The sequence below is a fragment of the Scleropages formosus genome, chromosome 16 (genome assembly GCF_900964775.1).
Source record: "Scleropages formosus chromosome 16, fSclFor1.1, whole genome shotgun sequence".
Lineage (NCBI taxonomy): Eukaryota > Metazoa > Chordata > Actinopteri > Osteoglossiformes > Osteoglossidae > Scleropages > Scleropages formosus.
This window is the reverse complement of record NC_041821.1, coordinates 1,945,811-1,968,750: the sequence shown is the minus strand read 5'-3', so window position 1 is coordinate 1,968,750 and position 22,940 is coordinate 1,945,811. Positions and strand designations below refer to the sequence as shown.

The 22,940-nt window shown below is 50.4% G+C and overlaps 1 protein-coding gene across 6 annotated transcripts in view; it reads right to left on the bottom strand.

Annotated features, from left to right (window-relative positions):
* Positions 1-852: 852 nt before the first annotated feature.
* tusc3 (tumor suppressor candidate 3) overlaps positions 853-22,940 on the bottom strand; it is a 41,650-nt gene continuing 19,562 nt past the window's right edge. For all 6 annotated transcript variants that reach the window (XM_018735959.2, XM_018735964.2, XM_018735961.2 and 3 more), the window contains exons 3-10: positions 20,315-20,432; positions 18,710-18,850; positions 18,102-18,242; positions 17,454-17,543; positions 4,674-4,737; positions 3,394-3,468; positions 1,235-1,325; positions 853-992 (exon numbers count right to left, since the gene is read on the bottom strand). In XM_018735959.2, coding sequence (XP_018591475.1) covers positions 977-992; positions 1,235-1,325; positions 3,394-3,468; positions 4,674-4,737; positions 17,454-17,543; positions 18,102-18,242; positions 18,710-18,850; positions 20,315-20,432 — 736 coding nt within the window. In that variant the 3' untranslated portion in view covers positions 853-976. The remainder of the gene's footprint in view (positions 993-1,234; positions 1,326-3,393; positions 3,469-4,673; positions 4,738-17,453; positions 17,544-18,101; positions 18,243-18,709; positions 18,851-20,314; positions 20,433-22,940) is intronic.

Genomic DNA, 22,940 nt, shown 5'->3' with positions numbered 1-22,940 from the left:
AAACCATGGCGGACAAATCCTGTTTTTTTCCCCAACGTGCCGTCAGCGTGTCGGCATCAAACTCGTGCTACAGAAGTCACTGAAAGCGGTGCCAGGATACCCGCCGGCTCCACTCAATCCCAGACATAGACGCGGAAATTGGACCGGCGCGTCACTAAGAACAGTTGATGTAACTCTTTCATAATGGCTTCTGATAGCGAGATGGAGGAATTGCCAGGTGGTCGGACCATTCAGTCTGACAAAGCTCGACTCGATACGACTGCGTTTCATTCAAAGGAGCAGCAGAAAAAGTAACGGCATCGGTCTTGTTGACGCATTTTTTAAAGTACCGTTTCTCATGTGAGAGTCCGAAAAATACTTGGGGGCAACAGACGTTTCTGGCAGTGATGTCCTCTCTGAAATACTGCTCACGGTCCAGCATGCCCACATCTGGCAGCTCCCTTGTTCCCTTGTTCTACTGCGACATTTTATCTTTTCCTGAAACCACCCAGCGCCACAGCGAGGCCGAAGGGTATTCTGGCGAACTCGAACGAGCCGAGAGAAAACGGGGACCCAACCGACACTCGCGCAAGCACAAATTCTCGCAGTTGCGTAAGAAGAGACGCAGACCTTCTAAAATCCCACCTCACAACCTATCGCCGCTTCAAGGCCTCACAATAAGGGTGTAAGGAGGTCTCTCTCCTTTATGGTCTTGATCATGCGGAAGAAATGTCAGTATTTAGGAATTTCTGAAAAAATAACGTGCGTGTATGTGTGCGTTTCTGAAAATGCAAACTTGATAACAAGAGGACATTAGTAGACTAAAACATTGAAAATAACGTGTGCAAAATGATACAACCGACTTGTCGCGAGGGAGACGATGAGAAGTTTATTAAGTGCGACAGGAAATGTTACACCATGCGATGGATACGCGCAAACCGGACCAGGCGGCGTGGGCTTCGGCCATTCTCCAACCGAGCCGGACGGCGTCTCCCAGCTATTTAATGAGGAAGCTAGAAAAAAGAAAGTAGGAGGTGTTAACGATGACTCTGGATTCCCCGTGTGGGTCGTTACAGTATTTATCCGAGAAACCCCTTGTCCTGGTGCTCTCGAACGAGAGGCTCAGGTTATACTCTCCGAGAAAGCTCCTGAATGAGCCAGTTCACCTGACCTCACTTCTCCGACTGGGAGCAGGGATTAAGTCCAGCTCTTGAACAACAACCGGTCCGCCAGGCGAGCGGCCTTGCGCACCTACCTGTACGGGTAACCGTGGTACTTGGACCTGAAGATGGAGAGCAGAAAGCTGAAGAAGAAGACGACGAGACCGAGGCCCACCAGACAGATAACTGCAGGAAGACCACAGGAGCGTTAAAATCCACTTCAGATAAAACACGGCTGAAGCAGGACTTGAGCAATAATTATTATACTGCATTTTCTATCATCAGATTATAAAGATTAAAGTTCTCGATTTTCATAATCTTAATTATAATCCGGACAAGATGGACTAAAATTTAATGAAAGCAGGAAAAATACAGACTCCTTCAAAAACGCACTGAGGGTTTAACTAAGAGCAGCTTATGACTTAACACGGACTGAATGCGTGAGCTGCAGTAGGGCTACGGTTACACTAATATTAGCTTGATTGCACAGTTTCTTGCATATTCTTGACTGATCCGATGTGAAGTACTCTAAAAACACAATACGGGGGAAGGCGGTCAATAAAAATAAATTACTGCCATTGAACTGAAAAATGAGACAATACAGGTATTCACTTACATTGCTACTATGGTATTCGATCTTCAGAAATTACATTACTGACATTTCATTTATAGAGACACGGACGTAATGTAGTAAATAGAGGGAAAAGTGAAAAACAAACACTGAAGGCTGACAGCAGCTGGTGGAAAAATGAAAAGCTAATCGCGATCTAATCAGTGCCGTTTAGCCTCTCGCCGAGAAAGGTCAGGTCCAATTAAGAGTTCAACTTCACCGCCTAATTTATAAATTAGTCATCCAAAGTGTCTCGTTACACTTCGTGTACCTCCTGCTCGGAGCCGCGTCGGCAAATCGAGCTTCGAAGATACGGATGCGGAGCGAAGGGGTCCGTTTCGTCGGACGCGTTCCTCCAGTTGACACTTTGCATCTATTCGCCATTGGCGTCCAACGAAACCGTTATTACGCCAACTGGATAAAACGGACGGACTTCGCGGCCGAAGCGCTGTCTGGCGAACGGGTACTCGAATTCCAGCAGGCAGTTTGGTCAGATTTATCCTTTGTTGCAGCCAAACACACTTCACAGCGTACACCATTAGTCAGTAATTAACGGAGTAATTAATTGCGAAGCCGTACAATTTCAATAGCGTTTTAATGCGGTTCATCCACTGCGCAATTATCCGGAGGTCTCCGAAGAGGGGAAGTTTAATTGTAATTGAGCCTTTACACAAAATTCATTAGAAGAGTTGAGTTTTTCATTCTTGTTCTGTGGGTTGTGCGTATAGCCGGTGGGGGGTCGGTGGGGGCGTCCGGGCGTCAACTAGACCTCATCCCGCAGACCACGCGCAAACACACCGAGACACACGCGCTTTGAGCCTTAACGAGAGCGGCCGGAGCCGACCGAGGCCGCGGGCTCCCGGCAGAGGGACGGGAGGGGACGCTCGCCGCACGCTCACATCTGCGGGAACGCGGGGTCATTCCGCACCCAGATAATTACCCCCATTAGTCCCGTTGCCACCGTACGGAGCCGTGTCTCCGCTTCTAAAAATGGCAATGACGACTTCCAAGTTTGTCATTGTGCTCGATAAAACAGGCAAAAATAACTTGTCATTTACATAATAAGCTTAATTCCCCCAATTTGCATATTAAAGAGTGGAAATGGTGAGGCAACTACAAAATGCCATTAAATCAAGTGGCCTTTGAATTATTTACCAGAAAAAGTTTCCGAAAACATTCTGAAATATGATTAAAAGGGAAACGATGTCTGTGTTATTCCTCGTGTGCCTCAGCTTTGTCACGGTAGGACGGGCAGCACTTCTGGGAAACATCACCTCGTGTGTGTGTGTGTGTGTGTGTGTGCGCGTGTGGCGGAAGGGGGGGGGGTCGCGACCACCCTGCTCTCCGAGGGTCATGCTCTCTCACTCTCTGATGAACCGCACAAGTAATTAGGCAACTCACTTTGCCTTAGAGTAACATTGCAAATCCCTTCATTAACGGGCTCATTCTGCTCTAATGGAACGTGACCGGCTGCCGGCGACCCGTCGCGCTCGCCCCCGTGAAAAGGCTCGGCCGCCGGCGACCGACGGCATCCGCGCACGACTCTCTCACCGACACGCCTGGCGCAACGCGGCGAACGCGGAAAGCGCGTCGCTTCTGAACGGAGCGAAAGGAAAGACGGACGTATCGTTAAGTGAAACGTACTCCTCCTTTTGCCCACATCGCCCTTGGAGGTGGCTGCCTCGTTCAGGAGAACCATTCCCATGGTGATAGCGGCATCTGCAGCTGTTGTTAAGGAAACCCCGGTCTCGTTTGTCTCAGCAAATCTACGGAGGCGATTGCAGAATTTCACAGACATCAATAAAATTTAAAAGAAATTCCGAAACGTGCAGCTGAAGGTGCATGAAGAGAGCACGCGCACTGCTGCGTACAACACATTACGCTGTAAAATGTGGTACAGCGCAGTACGGAATACCGACACGCAGTTCTGTCTCCGCTGCAGTTAATCTTTTAAACATCTCTTTTAAAAAAGTAGGAAAGTTGAGCTCATAACTATGATAATGTCGACTGCAACAGAAGTTTGTTTTCTCAGTCGGTGGTAATTAGCATAATCTAAACAGGGATCCGAAACACAGTCGCAACAAGGCGTCTGCTATTCCTGCCCAAGTTCAGGAAGAGACGATTTCACTGCAGCGAGACAGTCCCAACAGTCGGCAACAGGAAGGCAATCGAGGAGGATCGTGGGAAGCGAGAAAGGCCGCCCGGATGTCCGCCGTGCGCTAAAAGCACGGCGCACCCTGGAAGAACTCTCTAGAAGCACATGACGCCAGTGCAGCAAGAACATTAGATTTGTGCTGCAAGGCAGGACTTGTTGCTGCCAAACGAGATCCTGGACCCCGCATCCTGACTTGGGGGCCGCACGGCCGATGCGTTCTGTTGTCGTGCCAACCAGGAGATTTAGATTCTAATGACCAAATGGTGCGCGCCCGGTGGGCATGCGCGAGGACCAAAACATCGCGGGCGATTCGCCACCGTCACTCGTCCGCAAGTGCCCCGAGACGTCGAATCTGCAGAGTACAAAGACTCACGGCTATAAATATGCACATGTATGCAGATCCATATGTCTAAATGAAGTATTCTGGCACATTCTGAAGTGGTTGTCCTCCACACATTCTGAAGGATAAATCACAGCACTGAAATGGCTGTAATGGTGCCATCAGGGTCCTTCCTGCCGGTGAAAAATGGAGCAGAAAATTCAACAGTCTCACAGTTCCTACATGGGGGAAATAAGCATATGGGTTCAATGTCGCAGCGTCTGGGGTCTTTGTTCGACATCCATCACTTATTTATTAGGAGAAACGTGGCGGCCGTGGAATGAGATCCGTTAGTTAGGTGAATCGGTCCTTTGGCGACTCAGGGCTGATCACAAAGGGTGATGCGATGAAACGGCCCCCCGGGGGTCGGCCACACGTTGAAAAGGATACTGAGCAGGAGAATGATGTGTGATTCGGCAACAAACTGCGCCTGGCTGCTCCCGTGGATGTAGCTCTGAAAGGCAGAGAAAGAGGGAGGGAGGGAGGGAGGGAGGGAGGGAGGGAGGGAGGCGGCCAAAATGGAAGAAAGAGAGCGAGGGACGGTGAATAAGAAGTAAGCGGCAGGAGGGAGACAGCGTGTAAATGAGGAAAGAGTGGGGGGAGGATTAGAGGGATGAAAGAAAGTTAAGGGCGATGGAGGAGATGGAGGGAGGGAGAGAGGGAGGGAGGGAGGAGATGGAAGGCCAGAGAGAGGGAAAATCATGGTGAGGTTACAAAGTTGCAGTGCACTCGACGGGCCCACGTTGCACAGCAGACGTCATCGGGGGCAGCGCTACATCTGAGTCATCACTACGGCGCAAGCGCACGTTCAGCACACCGTTTCATCTGAGTCATCGCTTCATCAAATGCATGGCGCCGCAAGAAGCCTGGGCTCCGGTGCCCGTCGCAAGGACACACGTGCGGACGGAGGCCATTTCCGCAGCGCGTGCCGAGAACGCCACCGGAACGAGCGCCGACACGACACCGCGGGTGGGGAGGGGCACCTACCGGGGCCTGACGGCACACGCCGCTAGACAGAGACGGAGAGGAGCCGCAATATGTAAGGAGAAACTTCTGAGACCCAAGTAGGCATCTTCGCTTGGTCTTAGGGAAGTGGAGCACGAGGGATACCGTAGGGAAACCTTTTGAAATGCGGATACCCCCCCCCCGCCAACAACAAGTCTCCCGAAGGGGGGGGGGGACGGCTCTCCCGGCGGCGCTCACGGGCCCCTGGTCCATTCCTTCGATGAGGAGACAGGAACACGGTGGCGGAGGTGAGAAAAGAGGAGGAGTCAGAGCGCAGGGCCGCGGACGCCGTGAGTCATGACGCGAAGCCCGGCTGTTTTTAGCGCCTGTGTGGGTGAGCGCTGCATGCCTCGCTCAGGGGGCAAGCGTGTTCGTGATCGCCTGCAGCGCAGCCGGCGTTATTCACAGCCTCGGAATCCATCTCCAGCACAAGCCAAAGCTCATCAATTTCCGCAAAGTGGGTTCCAACAAATGGGAATGAAAAAATAAAAACATGTGCGCGCACGCACACACACTTCACAGGTGCCTTTATTATTATGCTGATTTAATAGACTTCCTATTTAGTATGTCGCTGTTTATCAGTCACTCTTTCGCTTTATTATCGCTACGCAATTGTACTTGCATGAGGAGGTGATCAGAAAGAGCTATTATTAATGCTTTCATTTAATATCTACACAGCGCTACGCTGGAAGTTAATTAAACGCATGGAATCGATCATTCTAAGGAGGAGTGGAAGAGGTGGTCTGTAACAAAAAACAAAATGTCAAAAGGAACAAACAGAAATCTCATGTATTTCCGAAAGAGACTCGCAAAGAGAAAGAAATGCAGAGAACGCCAAAACCGCACACCGAGGACAACCTCACTGATTCTAACACTTGGAAGAAAAAAAAAAGTGTTTTCGAAAGTATGGAATGGTTTTAAAGGTTTTCTTTTTTTTTTTAACCATGCTGTGCGAACACGGGATGGGAGCAGCATGACTCCAGGTTCCAGAATGTTCCAAGCCTTGGCCTCCTGGATCCTCGGACACTTGGCTAGGAGGGGGCCGAGTTTCACACCTACGCACCGTTTCACTGCGCTCCGCTCACGCAGCCCAGAATTAAAGGGATTAGCTGGGGAAATCGTAGGGGTCTGGGGATCAGGGCAGTTTAATCTCCTCAATCTAAACAAGAAATAAAGGGATTAGAATCTGCTGAACTATTTAAAATGACCGAGGGCGTCAGCTTTTAACATGAACGATTAAGCGGCAGCTGGGCTGAGGAGCGTGCAGAGGGCCGCGTGTCGAAGACCTGCTCCCGCAAACTGTCGTTCCAGCAACGCCTGCCGCTTCTGCGCTCATCGATGCGAAACGGAGTAACGCAGGTGTACTTTTGCAAATTGGCCCATTTCTCCCCTCGAAAGGCAGAGGAACATAAGCCCTTTATTCACGGCAGAAACGGTAGCAAGAAGCAGAGCGTCCCGCGACTGACGCCTTGAAACCGACCGTGGGGTCAGAGGTGGCACCGCCTGCCCAAATCGCCTCTTCCTGGAGAACGCAGCTGTTGTGCTCATCGGGATTCTGCATCAGCTCTTCCCAGTCGGACGATCCTTCTGCAGCAGGAGCGCGAAGGGAGGAAGGTCCCAGAGGTCACTCCTTACTCCGACTTTTGAGTCATCCGCAGGCTCGGACCCCGCCGGCCGCATCGCTGCTCCGAAAGGCTCGACGGCCTCCTTGGCCCGGGCCTTTGTGGATTCTTCACACGGGGCTGCGGGCTCCCTAGGAATAAACGGCGTGGAAAGCGGTGCCATTGTGATAATAACCTTTGATCTCACGCACATGAAGGAAAGCGCGGAGCTGGGCGAACCCTCGCCGAATGCATAAACGCAACATTTCTCGGTGCCCGAGGCGAGAAACATCTCCTCGGCCGAGGAGGAACGGGCAGGCTCGCGCGCGACGTTCCCTCCGCCCTTTGCTCAGCAAAAAGGAAACGGCATCGCGTTGCGGTGCCGGCCCAGGGTCGGCTCGCGGCGTGCCACTCCTTAATAAATGGCATCGATTATTTTTACCTCAATTAATTTGGCGATGGCGTCTCTCGGAGGCTCTCGGACGGCCGGCTCCCTCGACGAGCGCTTCGACAGACCAATCGCCCGTCAGCCGGACCCGCGCGCTCCGCAACGCATAAATCGGAATTGCAAATTGCGTGATCGTTAGCCGGGATGAAAAATAACATAATACGTTTGGCTATGGATCCAATTAAACTGATAAATTGTACTTTAAATTTCAATTTGTTATGCTAAGAAATGTGCAGAACCTGTTTCCCATCTCAGGGAAGGTTACACCTCATTGATTCCAACTCAGATATGTTTGCCGAGTTTTTCGGAGGGAGTCCGCATAGCCGGCTTCTTATAATAAAATAAAATGAAATAATAAAATGCGCCGCTCGCGCAGAAGGGTAGCGGAACGCCGGGGTGAAGGAGGCAGTCACGCCGAGGGAGAAGCGCTGCCCGTTTGAGCGGAAAACATCCCTCATTCGCAGCGACTGCTGGAACCCGACGTTCGAGACTTTCTGCGCTCGACACCAAAGAGGCGAAACGGTCACAAAAAATGTAAAAATCCGAATAAACGCACACAATAAATCAGCGAGGCTCAAGATCAAATAAATTACAGCAATATCTCAACATGAATATATATCATATCAAAACCCAGCAACAGCTGATTATATCGCGCCGACCAGCGAAAGGAAAAAACTATTTCTTTCCCGGCAGCGCCGCATAAACAAACGCTTTTAAACGCGTCCCACACTTAATGGGCCCGTGTCGTAACCTTTATAAATTATTCTCTTCATTGTTTTATTCAGTGTCCCCGCACCTCCGTCTTAAAGGTCAGAAAACATTCTTCAACATCCAGATGAATGAAAAGGCAACTGCGCAAGAATTTAAAAAGAAAAAGAAAAAAAAAAAAAAAAAACAGCGCGAGGCAGAGGGAAAGGAAGGAGACAGGAAATACGACCTCTGGGTAGACATTCCAAACAAGAATATTAATAATATATTACCGCTTCAGCTCTGGGGGGGCGAAAATCGTTTCATTACAGTCCATTAGTGCACTTTTTACAATAATTACAACGAACACACAAAAGCTGTTTGGCGAGACTAGATGGACGACTAAGTGGCGGATTTCGCACCGAGGACACAGGAAGAAGCACCTCTCCGTGTGAGACGGACAAAGCCGACATTCTCAGAAACCCCCCTTTCGGGAAGCTCATTGCGTGCAGCTGATCACACGGCGGAGATGCGTGCGTCGTAGGGGCCCCCTAAATACCCGGACGGGGGTTCCGCGAGTGCACTTTCACTGCGACATCAAACGCTCGTTCCACAGCTGCACGTAACGAACAAGATCCCTGCATCGTGCGTGAGCGGCGGAACAGCGGGATCATCCAAGTACCACAGCTGGCGGCTTTGCTGCGATGGTTCCATGAACCATCTTATAAAGAGTGCCGTTTCTTTTTTTCTCTAAACTCGTGACAATGACTTCTATTATTATTGTTGTTGTTGTTATTATTAATAACAATAATAATAATGACACATTCCGCTGATGGTTGTCGCCAAGGCTACTTACAACAGGGGGTCTATACACTAAGCTACTTAAAATGATTGCGTCATCTATATAGCTGGGTCAGATTAGAGTAATATCTTCATGGTGGGGTACTACAGCAGGAAGTGCGATTCGAACCCAAGTCCTTTGCCTGCATGGCGGCAGCTCGAATCGCTGAGCTTAGTTTGCCGCAAATGAAAATACTGGATTAAAGCTATACTGTATTACGTTGAGCCAGCAGGTGGCGTAACGGTTAGGACTGTCATCTTACAACCTCAAGGACTCATGCACCACTGATCATTGTATAAGTTCCCTGAATTGATGCAGAAAAATACCTACCCTGCTGTATAAATTGCTGTGCAGTCACCTTGGACACACATCAGCTAAATAAGGAGTAATAACAGTAGCAGAATACTGTGTTGAACTCAGCAACCTAAATACATAAATGCATAAACGTAAATCTAACGCAAATCTAATGTATATGTGCAATACTGCCAGAAATACGATTTTCTTTCTTTTAACGCAAATAAAACCGGTGCTTTTTACGTCAGAAATATTACACTGATCAGAGCGTCGCGACGTTATTATATTTTTCTCAGAATCAAAATATATGTTTAATAAAGCTGAATAAACCAAGGAAATGGTCATATATTTTGACAGAAATGAAATAAACATCAGTTAATAACATATTTCATAACCGCTACCCTAAGGCTATGTCAAAATTGATATATTTGTCACTTGAAGTTCAATTGTTGATGCCTTAGATTAGCCGGAGGGCGAGTCGTCGTCGGAATCCAAATTGGCAATATGCCGCCACTTGGTGTGTGTTAATGCGGCGCTCGGTGTCTATTAGGTGCACGCAGACGCACTCGCACTTCCGGAAGAATCCCATTTCCTCCATCGCATCGCCAAAACACTACGCAGCGCTCTTTCGGCCTTATAAAGGCGAGGACGATTCCGGTTCGTACGCTGGCCGCCGCTAACTGCGGATCGGGACCGATGCGCTCGGCCACGATGGAGCGCCGCGGCCCCAGCGACGCTCGTGCTTCCGGGAGCTCGCGCCAATCAAAGCGGCGACCGATTCGACGGGGCTTTGCCGGCTCGGAGCCTGGTCCGCGTGTGGTCCGACCCGAGACCCCGGGAGCTCCTGCCATCGCGGTGTCGTTAGCCTAAAGAGAAGAGTCGACTCCTCTATGAGCTCAGGAGGAGAGGCGGCGGCGGCGGCGGAACTCTGGGGTGTTTCTGCTCTTACCAGGGTACACCGACCCCTCACGCAACGGGCTTAATCCGTTCCAGGAAACTGCCTTGTTCAGCAAACTTCCATTGGGAGGGGACAGAATTACCACCATTTCTCACGGGAAAATATACCGCTGTTACCGGATGAAAAATAACTGACCTAAAATTAAAATTCACCAAAATAAGGGTATTTTTATGGACGACAATGGTCACAGCCATACAGGGTATTTGTAAGACGAATGACTGAGTTGTACCGCATAGTGTCCAAACTATTAAGGTGGTACCATGAATTGTGCAGGACGGTGCATTTTTGGGCCGCGGGTGTCGCCGCCGGAGTCCCGCTCGTAAACCACATGCTTTTTTTTTTTTTTTAAAGAGAATGTAAATATTACTATTTAATTAAAAAAAATCTGTTTGCACTAGTTAAGTGTTTACACTTTTTAAATAATGCTGTGACTGGTTCACGCTCACTGTGACAGGAAGTAGGAAACAGGAAGCAGGAAGTTAAGGAACGAGCACAGCGTTTGCAGAACAACCACATAGTAGGCAGTGAATAAAATAGCCGTAGCTTAGCGTGAAAAAATTACCTTGTTCCTGTACATATTTTCCATGTTTCTGGGAAAAAGTGTCACTGTAGCGAATAATAAGTGTGCTGTACAAAAAATGTACGTATTTTGCTAGGCCGCTGTAGCCCTTATTCGCTGAACGGAACCCGGCTCCGCAACACGCTACAGACGTAAAATTCCCCTCGACGTGCCCGGGGGGGACTGTCTTTAGCCTCATTAGAATTGGGTTTAGAATCCGGTATAAAATCAATCTGTCCAAACAACTGCAGTCTAGACGTTTTACTGCGGGAGCGTCCTCTTAAAATGCAAATATAATTAGCTGAAGCCACATGTTGGCTGGTGAACGGAACAGCCGCCAGGTACAAAGAGGATGCGGGACGCAGCTCGGCACTCTGTCCAGCGTTAAAGAAAACCCTCCTCTCGCCTTCTCGGCGTCCTCACTGAGCAACAGACCCAAGCGATAGGCGACCGTCTCCCGTCACCGTGCGCTCGCTGTTCCTGTCCGTTCTTCCCTCTGACCCCCCCCAGGTGCCAGCTGGCACGGGGACACCTCCGCCATGTTGAGCCCTTGACCACTTGCCACTGAAGGTCACCTGCGGTCCAGATGACCACCTGACCACTGCATAAAATGCTTACATTTGCATTTACTCTTGTATCCGATGCTCTTCTCCAAAGTGACTCAACGTTGAGCTACCGACACTGCTTCGTCCATTTATACACCACGTTGATCAAGGGTACGAAACACATTCGCCCAATTGTATAGTGCTATTGAGTCCAAACGAGGTGGGTGGGCAGCCAGCTGCCCTTACGCTTTCAGAGGTGTTTTCTCCTGCTCCAGCCTTGGTTTCGCTTCATCTCCTCATCTCCTGCATGGCCTTCGAGCTTTTCTTTCCATTGTGTTTTGTGGTTTTATTGCTCATAGGCCTCCCCCTCGTTGCGTGTCTCTGTGCCAATTTGCTATTCCTGTCGTTCTTAGTTAAGCACTCCAAGGCAGCCTGTTGGGAGGAGTGTTAGAAAAACATCCAGTGCCCACATCCAGCTGCGAGCCATGAGCTCCTCAAAGTGAGGGAGAATCCCCGCTTTATTGCTGATCCACTAAAACTGTGTCTCGCAGTCGATATTAGCATCGACCTTAAGTACGAACCCCTAAGTAAGGTCTCTAAGCCCATATATCTACCAGGGTAATTGTGGCTCTTCTCACAAGTCAAGCGCCTCGCCCTCGGCCGCTTTAATGAAATCGCCCGTTTTCTCGAGAGCGACAGCGATCTTCTCTTGAGCATCTGCTTTCCTCCTCGTTTGTTCACATACCGCCCGTTCGTTCCACACTCCAGGGTCCAAAGCGCACGCAGCAGTCTTGGAAGTCTTCCCAGCAAATCGCTCACAGTCATCTCCTGTTGGTTCACTTAATCTACCTGCTATGTAAAAAACTACTGCTCTAAAAGTAATATTTGCATCAGCATGATAGCGCCCGGGAAAAAAAACACAGAAAGACAAAAAAAAAAAAAGAACCTCTTTTGTCATCCATCACAAATTAGGACGAGCTTTTTCTTGCCACGCAAAGCTTCCCGGCTTCCAGCAATCAATTTAGGAGCAGTGTTCTAATCTCCCGCCGCTTCTTCAAGGGTTTCCTTCCATTTCACAGATTAAGAGTAAGAAAGCAACACTTTGCGACTTTCAAGAGTGTGAAGCTATGAGTCCTCGAGCCAGATGTGTCCACCTGGATTGACAAGAGGACACGGAGACAGGAGCGCTGGCAGAGGCCTTCCCTGCCCTTCCCTTCCCTGGGACGGCCAAACATGCAAGTGAACAACAGCAGTTAAAAAAAAAAAAAAAAAAAAAAAAAAAAAAAAAAGAAAAAAAACGCTGCTACAGAATGGATACTATGGTGCACGGCACTGTTTGTTCAGAAATCTGGGGGGTGGTGTGTGTGTGTGTGTGTGTGTGTGTTTCTACATTTACTCATTAAGCTGAACTGGTTCTTCAAAGAAACAGCGTTTAGCTAGTTACACTGATTTACCCATGTACACAGCAGGGTAATCTTTACTGGGACAAGTCAAGGTAAGCAAGTGGCTTGGTCAAGGGTGCTACGGCACGAGGCGGTATTCAAACCTGCGATCTCCGAGTCCAGAGGAAGCAGCTGTAACCGCTGCGCTACCTGCTGGCCTCTACAGCCAGACGGTGTAAATGTCAAGAGCTCCACAGGAGACGGTTACTTGTCGCGCTCTGGAGTGAAACTCATTTATTCAAACGCGAACGACGAGCTGCCGCTGAAGAACTCAAAGAAGCGGAACGAAAAAACGGCGCAGAGGAGGATAAAGTGAAGGTCGAACGAAGGAGTGGCCGCCGAGCCGCTGGCAGCTCTGACCTTTTCAGGACAATTTTCCACGGACGTCAGGCTCTATTTTTGAGGCACGTTAACGTTGCCGGAGAAAAGGACCCGGCTCGTGCGGCACACGCCGACGGCGTTCGCCACGTTGCGCTGCATCATCGATCGAGTCCCCCTCGGCCCGCGGCGCGGTACCGCCCACGCGACGGCGACACACCTGGAGTCGCAGGAGAGCGGACGCGGGGACGAGAGCAGGTCGGGGGCTCCGAGGGCCGCGCTTTATTTTACACGCCGACTCATCCTCTGACAAACAGCTGGGACCCAGATGCTGGGAGAAGGCGGCTGAGAGGAAGAGCTCGCGGGGAAGTGCGTGCGCACCTGCTTTGCATGCCGCCTCGCTTTTATCTGTCTCATGAAATTAAAGTGGCTCCTAAACGGTGGCGTGATGAAGGACGCAGTTCTCACTCCATTTGAGGCAATTATGGAGCTCTTTGCTGTCAAAACGCAATACAAATATATCCCAGTGTCACCTCGGAGCGCACAGAAAGTACCATGATCGTGCCATCATTCAGTACGATAGCTTTTATTAAAAATATCCCAGCAAAGGGTTGGACAAAGATACCGATACTCATTTTCATTACGTCCTTCAGCCTCCTACCGTGATCATTTTAAAGAGTATACCCCCAAAACACACCGGGTCCCGCGCTGCGCCGAGTAATGAATTTAAGACATTTAGATTTTTCAGCTTAGTTTTAATTTCGTTTTCTCAGATTTGTTTGCTGCGGAGCAAATGAGACCTGTGCTCACCCGCAGAGCCGACAGGGGGCAGTAAAGAGCACCCAAACAGAAGAGGAGTCTGGGACCGCCTCAATTCAACTCACTTCCACAGTGTTTACAACTTCTGTCTGGTGTTCCTGAGTGACTGTCATCAATAAGAGGATGAGGAATGTTGAATATATTTATGGGATGAATTGGTCAACAACTGGCATTAAATGGGAGTGTGCAGAGATGATTTCTTTTTGGTAATTTAAAATTTGTTTAATTTCAATATAGATTAAAGCTTGTAATTAAAAAAAAAAAAAAAAACCTTGTTAAAAATCTTACTTTGAGAATTATTACAGCAATAGCTGAGATTTTACAAAACGTAAACAGCAAATAAACTAAGAGACATCTGCATTAAGCTTTTAAAAAACTGGAACTTAGTGGTAGAAATTAATTTTGAGTTACGAACAAAATGAGTTACGAACAAGACGAGTTACAAACAGACCTCTGTACCCAACCATGATTCTAAGGTTTGTGTATACAAAAAAAGGAAAAAAAAAAAAGGAAAAAACCCTTAAGGCATCAAGGGTTCTCAGCGCACATCCAAACACCCTGCATGTGATGTTCTTCCCCCTTCCTCACTCATCTGTTTCACTGACCATGAAGATAAAACAAAGGCAGTCTTATTTTGTCTTTTACGATCACTGTGGCCTACTTCTCTCTTGGTCTACGTTCTGAAAATAGGCCCTGTGCTACATTATATGTATCCGATTACGTCTGTCCCGGTTCCGCTCCTTGCGGTACACAGATCCGGCGGAAGGTGTGAGCGTATCCGTTCTTTAAAGAAACGCCGGTGAGCTCTACGGGCACGGCGCGTATTCCCCACGCGTGTGAAATGTTGTCATCTCGTAATTAAACTGCGCGCAGGTCCAGCGCTGGGGATTAAACATCTTATCGCCCTGTCATTTGGTCCAATGAAAGGAGCTTATCTAAAACCCAAACGATGACATGGCAAACCTACTGAGGAACCTGTCAAACCTCCTCCGCTTCCATTAGAGGAAAAATAACTGCAGCTCCGTGACTCCGACGAGGAGGAAGATCCGCATGGGGGGATGGGGGGTTGGGGAGCCTCCTCTTATATTCCGGCAAAAGAAATATTATTTCATGCAAATGTAGCATTTAGTTCAGAAATCAAGAGGTTTTTTTTTTTTTTTTTTTTAATTTCACACCTGGATGCACACCCCGAAATGACAATCAGACCGTCCTGCAAAGCAACAAACTGTGATGTTTTTTTGGGAATGATTTCCTGCGCCTCACAGAAATATTTCCTCAGCACTGCAGAAGGTCTGCTGCAGTCAAAAATAAAAAATAAAGTAAAATAAAAATATCCCCGGGTTACCGGGTTTTACTGCGATATGGGCGCCACCGCAACGGACACGCGTTGCAAAGGCAGAAAGGACGGAACGTCTCAAATGTTTCCGACAGGATGTAACTCGAACGGACTCCCTTCTCCAATCGATGGAAACCACAGCTCCGGCTTTCTGCGAGATCCGCTCTCTCCAGGTGGGCGTGGCCCAGCTGCTGCAGCTTCCTCCTCGCGGCAGGGGTGCAAAAGATCCATTTACCACATCGCGGAGCTCTCGGGCTTCCTCTCGGCCCGCTGGGCACCGCTGCGGGTTCCCCTCACGGTGCGCGTTCGCAACCTGGCAGCGGGAACCCGGCCGAGACCCGCGCTGGCGAACCCCCGCACTGCCTTCCGGCAAGGGTTCGAGACCGCCTCAAAACCCTCCCTATAAAGCATTACACATAATGGAGCGTCCTCTCTTTCCACTTCGAAATTCTTATTATTTGCATGTTTCTCATGACAACACGTCTTCTACTCGAGGCGCCTTTAAATCCGGACCGAAGACCCACATGTTCAAGCGACAATTGCGCGCTTCCTTTCTTTTCCCTTCCTCTCATCATTTCTTTTATTATCTGTATTATAAACATTCTGTTTCACTTCACTGGTGTTTTATTGTAATTTACTGTAAATCTGCTCGTGTTATTATTCTGTATCTTTCTTAGTGAGAAGCACCTTGAGAAGCGGCTTTTAAACGTGCCGTATAAAATGAAGTTTATTATCACAACCACAAGGCTAGTGCGAGAAATACTCATACCACTCCCCCATGACAGTCCTCGCTCACTGCTGAGAATTGACCCAACGCTGCGATGGACAGGTGGAGGGTTTCCACACCGGTCATTGCCGCAGTTTCCGGGTGTTATAGAAAAAAAACAGGTCAATATTTAGGGTGGTAAACAGGCAATGTGGCGTTCTTCCTCCACTCCGCTTGTTTAGATGCGCCTGGACACGCACTCCCGCATGCAGAGCACATTGCAGAGCGTACCGCCGGAACGCCGCGTCTGGAGCAGATGTCGAGGGCCTTCAATCTCCGATCCAAGACATTGTTAGCGCTTTGTTTGTGTCTCCGAGATCGATGTTCGCGCCTGAATAATTCATGGGGCTTCCTGCTTCTTCAGGGGACTCTGAAGTGCTGCTGGCTCCATACCCCCCCGCCCCCAACGGGGTGCGGAGCCGCCCAACGCCACCCCGGCACATGACACAAATTACCCCACGGCCCATATGAAGTCCATAAACGAGTCTCATTAAGGTCTGCTTAAGAATTTATTACGCATTCCACTTCCTGTTTGCATCTTAATTGTCCTGCAGTGATGCTTTTTTGCGCATTTTTCCCCCCCTTGTGCCTTTCTGTCTTTTTTATAAGCATGTGATTTATGGCGGAACCATCAATGCAAGCAGGATTTTTTCCCTTTATCTTCTTCTTGCATAGTTAGATGCTGATCAATAACTTCAAGGACTCCTTGAGTTGTTTTCTGATGGAGTATGACGGAATTACCGCCGACTGCGTGGATCTGGAGGCCGAAATAAATCTCAGCTTCTCTGGGAAAAAATCCAATTCGGGCTGTAAAGCGAGGAACGCCGGTCACGTTCGCCTCTCTGTGTCAGCTGGAGACACACAAGAGGGACGCGGCCCTGCTGAGCAGACACCTCACAGCAGCAGGAGGCGCAGCGGTTGAGAAAGCTGGCTCGGAAACGAAAGCAGCCGAGTCAGATGTTTAAAGAGGTAAAGGAGAAGAAATGTAACGGAGAACAAGGTAAAGGAGGCATAGACTGAGAAATCCAGCGCAGAGGAGATTCTCAGACTATAATTCATCTGATCATTGCTCCCCCCTTCGTCGCTGATGGCCGAAGGACCAGGAAGCGAGGGCGTCTCTGCTCTCTTCCCACCTGCTGCTTTGTAAATACAGTAAATTACCATGTATTAGTGGTATCTGGGGGGGTGCGGTGGTGCAGTGGGTTGGACCGGGGTCCTCCTCTCCGGTGGATCTGGGGTTCGAGTCCCACTTGGGGTGCCTTGCGGTGGACTGGCGTCCCGTCCTGGGTGTCCCCCCTCCCCCTCCGGCCTTACGCCCCGTGTTGCCGGGTTGGCTCCGGTTCCCCGCGACCCCGTATGGGACAAGCAGTTCTGAAAATGTGTGTGTGTGTGTGTGTGTGTGTGTGTGTGTGTGTGTGTGTGTGTGTGTGTGTGTGTAGTGGTACCTGTAGACAACGGCACTGTTACTGGCACTACGGGCTGTTCTGTTCCCAGAATGCATACGTCAGAGAGAAACCAGCAGGAAAACAACTGGGGGGCGGCTGTACTCACCACCTGTCCGTTCTGCGGGTTCTTGTGGGCGTAAGGGGGTCCGCGGATGTGGTTCCACATCTGACCCGAGGTCATGGCAAACACCACGCACTGGGGGGGAGACCAGAGGGTCAAAGGGGACGCAGCTGAGCACACCCCTCCTCCCAGCAGTCGGCCCCACGGCGAACTCGCCCTTAACGCGAAGTAAAACCTTCATAACCATCGGACTTCTTCGCGTTTTCCCCCAGCGGACAGCAGAGCTGCGGCAGTCGTTCGGCGGAAGGAACGACGTTTCGCACGGATTTGGGAAATCATGTCTAAATATAACTGGCGCTGCATCCAGAGCAGGGGGTCCGTCGGTAGTCCTGCCTTGAAAATAACCTTGAAACTAAGCTAATGCTAAAAGGAAAATATTACTACGGTATTACCACTATGACCTGGCTCCATGTGAAAGGGGATCTGTTCTCAGCGCAAAAAAGAGAATTTATTTAAGGACATTTTTAAAGGGGGTTCAAGAGCTCTACAGTCTTGCCCATCGTCACGGCCAGTGTACGACGCAAGCTGCGTGCATTTACACCGGTAACCTCCGGGTGTGGTGTAAGGACTGGCGTGCTAATAAACAAACTCTAACAAAGAGAAGTCGTCGGTGACCCCCGCCACGCAGCGTACCAGGGCGGCCATGGCCCATCCCGTCTTGTTGTAGATGAACTCGAGGTTGTTCCTCCGCAGGTAGAGCAGGCCTCCGACCAGCGACACCAGCAGCGCCAGGGCGATGGTGCCCGAGTAGTTGGGCGGCCGGAACACGCGGATCTGCAACGCAGCCAACAGACGACACGGCCTCAGAAGCGCTTCCGCCTCCGCGCCCGTCCCGGCAACGGCGGCCACATCTCTCGCCGCCTCTCCGAGCGGCGAAAGGGACGCGGCGCCGAAGCCCGTCTTGCGGGGTCCAATTAGAGCGTCAAAACCAGGCCTTTGCGTTCCCCAAGGGGGTCTTTCCAGCACCCGGGGTCCTCATCTCATCGTGGAAAAACAAAGGCAGGCGCAGGGCGGCGAGGCGGCTGCCGGGTTTACTGCGCTACGAGGCCGCGCATCAGCGGCCCATAAACATGACCGTTACTCGGGGTCCGTCCCTTGTTTATTACTCTGGGATTCTTTTATTGGCTATTATTCCAAGACACTTTTTATTAGCCACTGCACAGGGACACTTGTGTTCGCTATCGCAGTGTCTGGTAAAGTGTGATTTCTTCTCGGCGGCGCCGCGCCGACGCCCCTCCCACCTGTACGTCCGTTCTGTCCGCGATCCACTTTGCCAGCTGCTCCGAAGCGAAGCCGATCCGCTGGAGGTCAAAGGTGTCCGCCCTCCTGGGCTTCCCCTTCGGCGGGAAGTGCATGAAGGTGGGGGCGGAGTTCATGTTGAGCTGCGGACCAGAGGAGCGGGAAGGGATGGGGAGGGGAGGTGGGGGGATAATGCTACACGTCAAAACCTGAAACAGCCAGCAATCTCATAGCCTCCGAAAAGTAAAATCAAGGTAAACGGACGCGCGCCGCTGAAACGGACCCCCGGTGAGATTTCACACATTAAATCACACCACTTTGCATCGCGAGAGTCGCACCGATCATCAGCTCCAGCGGAGAGCACCGAACCCGGGGCCCTTTGGGCCAACTCGACGAGTCTCCTCCGTGCTTCTCGCCACAACCGGAAACGGCGACAGAAAAGGTCACGTTTTTCCACATGCGGCACAATGGCACCGTTATTACCGCTTTATTTCCTTTAATTGCATCAAAGATGCCGACGCACGTGTCCGTGTGCGCCGTGAATCATCCGCTGTAATTCCGCGCGTGACTCAAAACAAAGAAAGGGAGGAAAGCGATCGGCGTTTAATTACCTGTCATTTCAAACCTCAGCCCTAATTGTATAATTACGAGCAGAGAAGAGCGTTTACTTTAACTATACTTAAGGATGATAATAAACAGTGTTCAGCACCCCATCTGCTTCATTTTATGAAAGCATTCACCAGTAATACCTGCATTAACATGATGCACGGACTGAAATGTTTTCACTGTCACACTCTGCTACTCCCATGGAGAAGTGCACTAAATATAGAACGAAATAGAGAATTTTTGCAGTTAAAAAATTAGCTGACAAAATCGTGAGCGTTTTTTTTTTTTTTTTTTTTTAAAAACAGTTTCATTGGGAATATATTGATACTGTTACAACTGCGTCGAGTCTCCCGCTGCATCACAGCTGGTTGGATGTAGAGCATCTATTACCTGCTTGGGGTGGTACCTGCAGCGTAGAGCGGCGGCCTGGATCCCAAACACACGTGCGCCTTTCCATCAGGGTTGAGCCAAAGCATCGCTTTTAATTTCCATTTCCCAGAAAGCCCGAAATCAAGCGGGTACGCGCTGTAATAAGATGTACCAGCTGAACAGGAATGGTGTGAAATAAAGAGTTCACGGTTTTTCAACAGCCCAGCGGCTCCAGCTGGGCTCGGGGATGTGCTCCATCGCAAGGAGTCAGGGGGATTGTGGGAAAGCGAGCGTTCGGCTCAGCATCTCCGCCCACCTTCCGCACGTATGGGAGCTTGGCCTTGAAGGCGCCATTCGAAAATGAGCATCAGCTGGTCAAATATGCCTCTGTGCACTTTTTTTTTGCTACATATAAAGAGGAAAAGGAGGGGTTTGGGGAAGGTCGTCTGCGGTACGACTACAGCTTCCGAATGTCGCTCCCCTGCACTCCGAGTCGGCTACTGCCCTCGCGCTCTCCGGCGTCTTCATTTGGGTTACTCACGCATTCCTTTGCGTTTTCACCTAGATCTCTCGCCCATCGGAGACACGAGCCACCCCGACCCCCCGTGCAGACGGGTCTCGGAGACGGCTACCTGCTGGAAGACGTCGGCGCCTTCGTCGTAGTCCACCACGGTGAAGAAGAGCTTGTTGGAGAAGGCGGAGGAGTAGCGCCACGAGTTGGCCAGAACCTGGTACTCTTCGTTGGCCTGCCTGTTGGACGGGGGAGCAGAGGGCTATGAGCAAAGGGCATTAATGAGGCGGCGAAGTGCGGCGAGCGCCGGGTCCGGACCGAGCGGCCCGCTTCACAGCGGAGAGATAATGACGGGATGCGCACCGCGCCAGAGACGTCGGCCCCTTTAATTGCCACCTGGCAAAAGAGGCAACAAAAACAGCCATTCTGCCCGTTAACGCGCGGGAAAAATAACCAATTAAACGAGAAATTAAACAAAACTCTGCTGGAGAAACTAAGTCCGCCGGAGCCGCACTTCTCCCCTAATAGGCTCCCCGTTCGAAGGGCGACTCGGTGGGGGAAGGAACGAAAATGTCATTGCGAGTTTTGGTAAATGTCTATATTTCTGCGCTCTTTCATATTCTCACATTCGTCTTCGTTCCGAGGTGCGAACGTCACTTTTTTTGGGCGGCGGCGTAAATCAGAGCGGAAAGGGCAGCGCTCTTGGCCTTGTTTAATCCCGAGCGCTAAATGCGCCTCCTATATGAGCTAAACAAGCTCGTTCGCCGCTCAGCTGACAGTGAGAAATGCATTTAATTATAACAGAAACAACAGCTACATGAAGGAGAGATTTAGTGTGTATTTGTAACTTCTTTGTCCCAATGAAGCTTTAATTAAAAGCCGCGACGGGGGCTCCGAGCGCCGGACCTGGTCATCAATTTCGTCTACTTGCGCATTAGTCAGTTGGCACGTCAGAGTCGGCGCCCATTCCTATTTGTCCCATAATAATGTGATTAATGAGGGCTCCTCGCGGGACCAGCAGGACTTGGGGTCGCAGCCAGGTTTCCTCAGGGGTGAGAGGGAAAAACACGGCGGGAAGCGTGCAGAGCCCCCCCACGCGCACACACGCGCACACACAGAGTCTGCCTTCCGCTCACCACGCTGGCGCCTCTTAGCGAAAACACACTGGCATAATGGGCTCTATTGTTAAAACGCAAATGTTTATTATTAATTTTCTCATGTTAGGGTGTGAAAACTTGCGTTTTGTGTTTTTTACGCCCCATACAGGACGTCTTGCACGTAGCCGTCCTGGAGAGAGAAGGGTGTGACACTGACGCGCTGGGTTTGGTTGCCCGGAGCGTAGGTGCACTTTACGCGGGCGTCACGCCAAGGGAGGGCTACGTACGCAACGGTCCGAGAAAATGATTTCAGAAGAAAAACGCAGGTGATGCAATCGGTGGCATTTCTTTACTCCGATGGCGTCGTCGTTTCCGTCGAATTTCTTCACTCAACGTTTGACCTCAGTTCACTGTGCGCCTGCCCATGGGACAGACACCCCAACGAGTCCACCTGTCCCACTACGAGGGGCCCGGGGGGGCTGTGCAACACCACCGCCTACCATCTACCTTTGGACCGATACATGTCAACAAAGCAGAAAATCGATGAAGCAGAGCAGGTTTCAACAGAGCACATGTGTAACGGTGGATTTTGTACAGTTAAATATATTTACTCAGCAGACGCCCTTCTCCACAGCGACGCCCTCTTCTTACATCGCGTTCCTTTTCGGTGACTCGTACGGAGCGAACGCTGCGGTTTCTACCCGCAAAACAGGTGCTTCGCTCTCCGACTGAGCCGACGGCCGCGAGACGCGAGGCAGGAGCGAGCGCTCGCACCCGAGCCCGGCAGGATCCGCCCGTGACACCGGCACGAAAGCCCTGGGTCCACGAGCGGAACGCGTGAGCGGCGCACCGCCAGGGCGGCAGCACATCAATGAAAAATAGATAAAGAAAAGTGGAGAGAACATTAATAAGACATGATACAAAACACTTGTTCTGTTGGGACAACTGCTATTTAAATTTACATGTTAACATCCTTTAATGTATGACTCACGTTCGCCTTCTGTCTCGCTTCATTATTGATGCAGGTGCCACAGTCGAGGTGGAGCGATGGGAAGCGCCTGGAAACGGTTCCGTACCGCGGTGCGGTCGGGAGCCGCTTTCGCCCTCACGCCGCCGTCAGCGGGACGGGGACGCTGCTATGCAAATGAGCGGAAGACGTCGCCAAGGAGACGGCGCGCGACCAACCCCATCCATCAGCGGGACGCCCCGCATTGAGACGGCGACCCGCGTGACCCCGAGTGGCATTTCCCGCGAACACGGCGCGTCTTCCTCTGTTAACATTAATGCATTTTTAAAACGATATCGGGGGCCACCCTGAACACAGAAAGATTGACTCTCCTCCCCGAAGACAGAAGACCATTAAAGAATCATTAGAGCTCAGCAGGAGGCAGAGAGGTCCTCCCAAATTGGAGCAGCTCTTTGTTTTAAAGAAGGGTTCCCAAAATCGGCGGTGCGGGGGATCTAGGATCTCGGGTCCGAGGGCCAAACGGATCCCTAAGTGCGCAGACGCAGAAAGAAATAAATTTACATATGTTTATTGGTCTTAGAATTCCCTCCAAAGTGACGCAGAATGTCGAGGTACTCGCACCGATCTACCCATTTATGCACCTGGGTAGTTTTTACTGCATCGCTTCAGGTTAAGAACCTTGA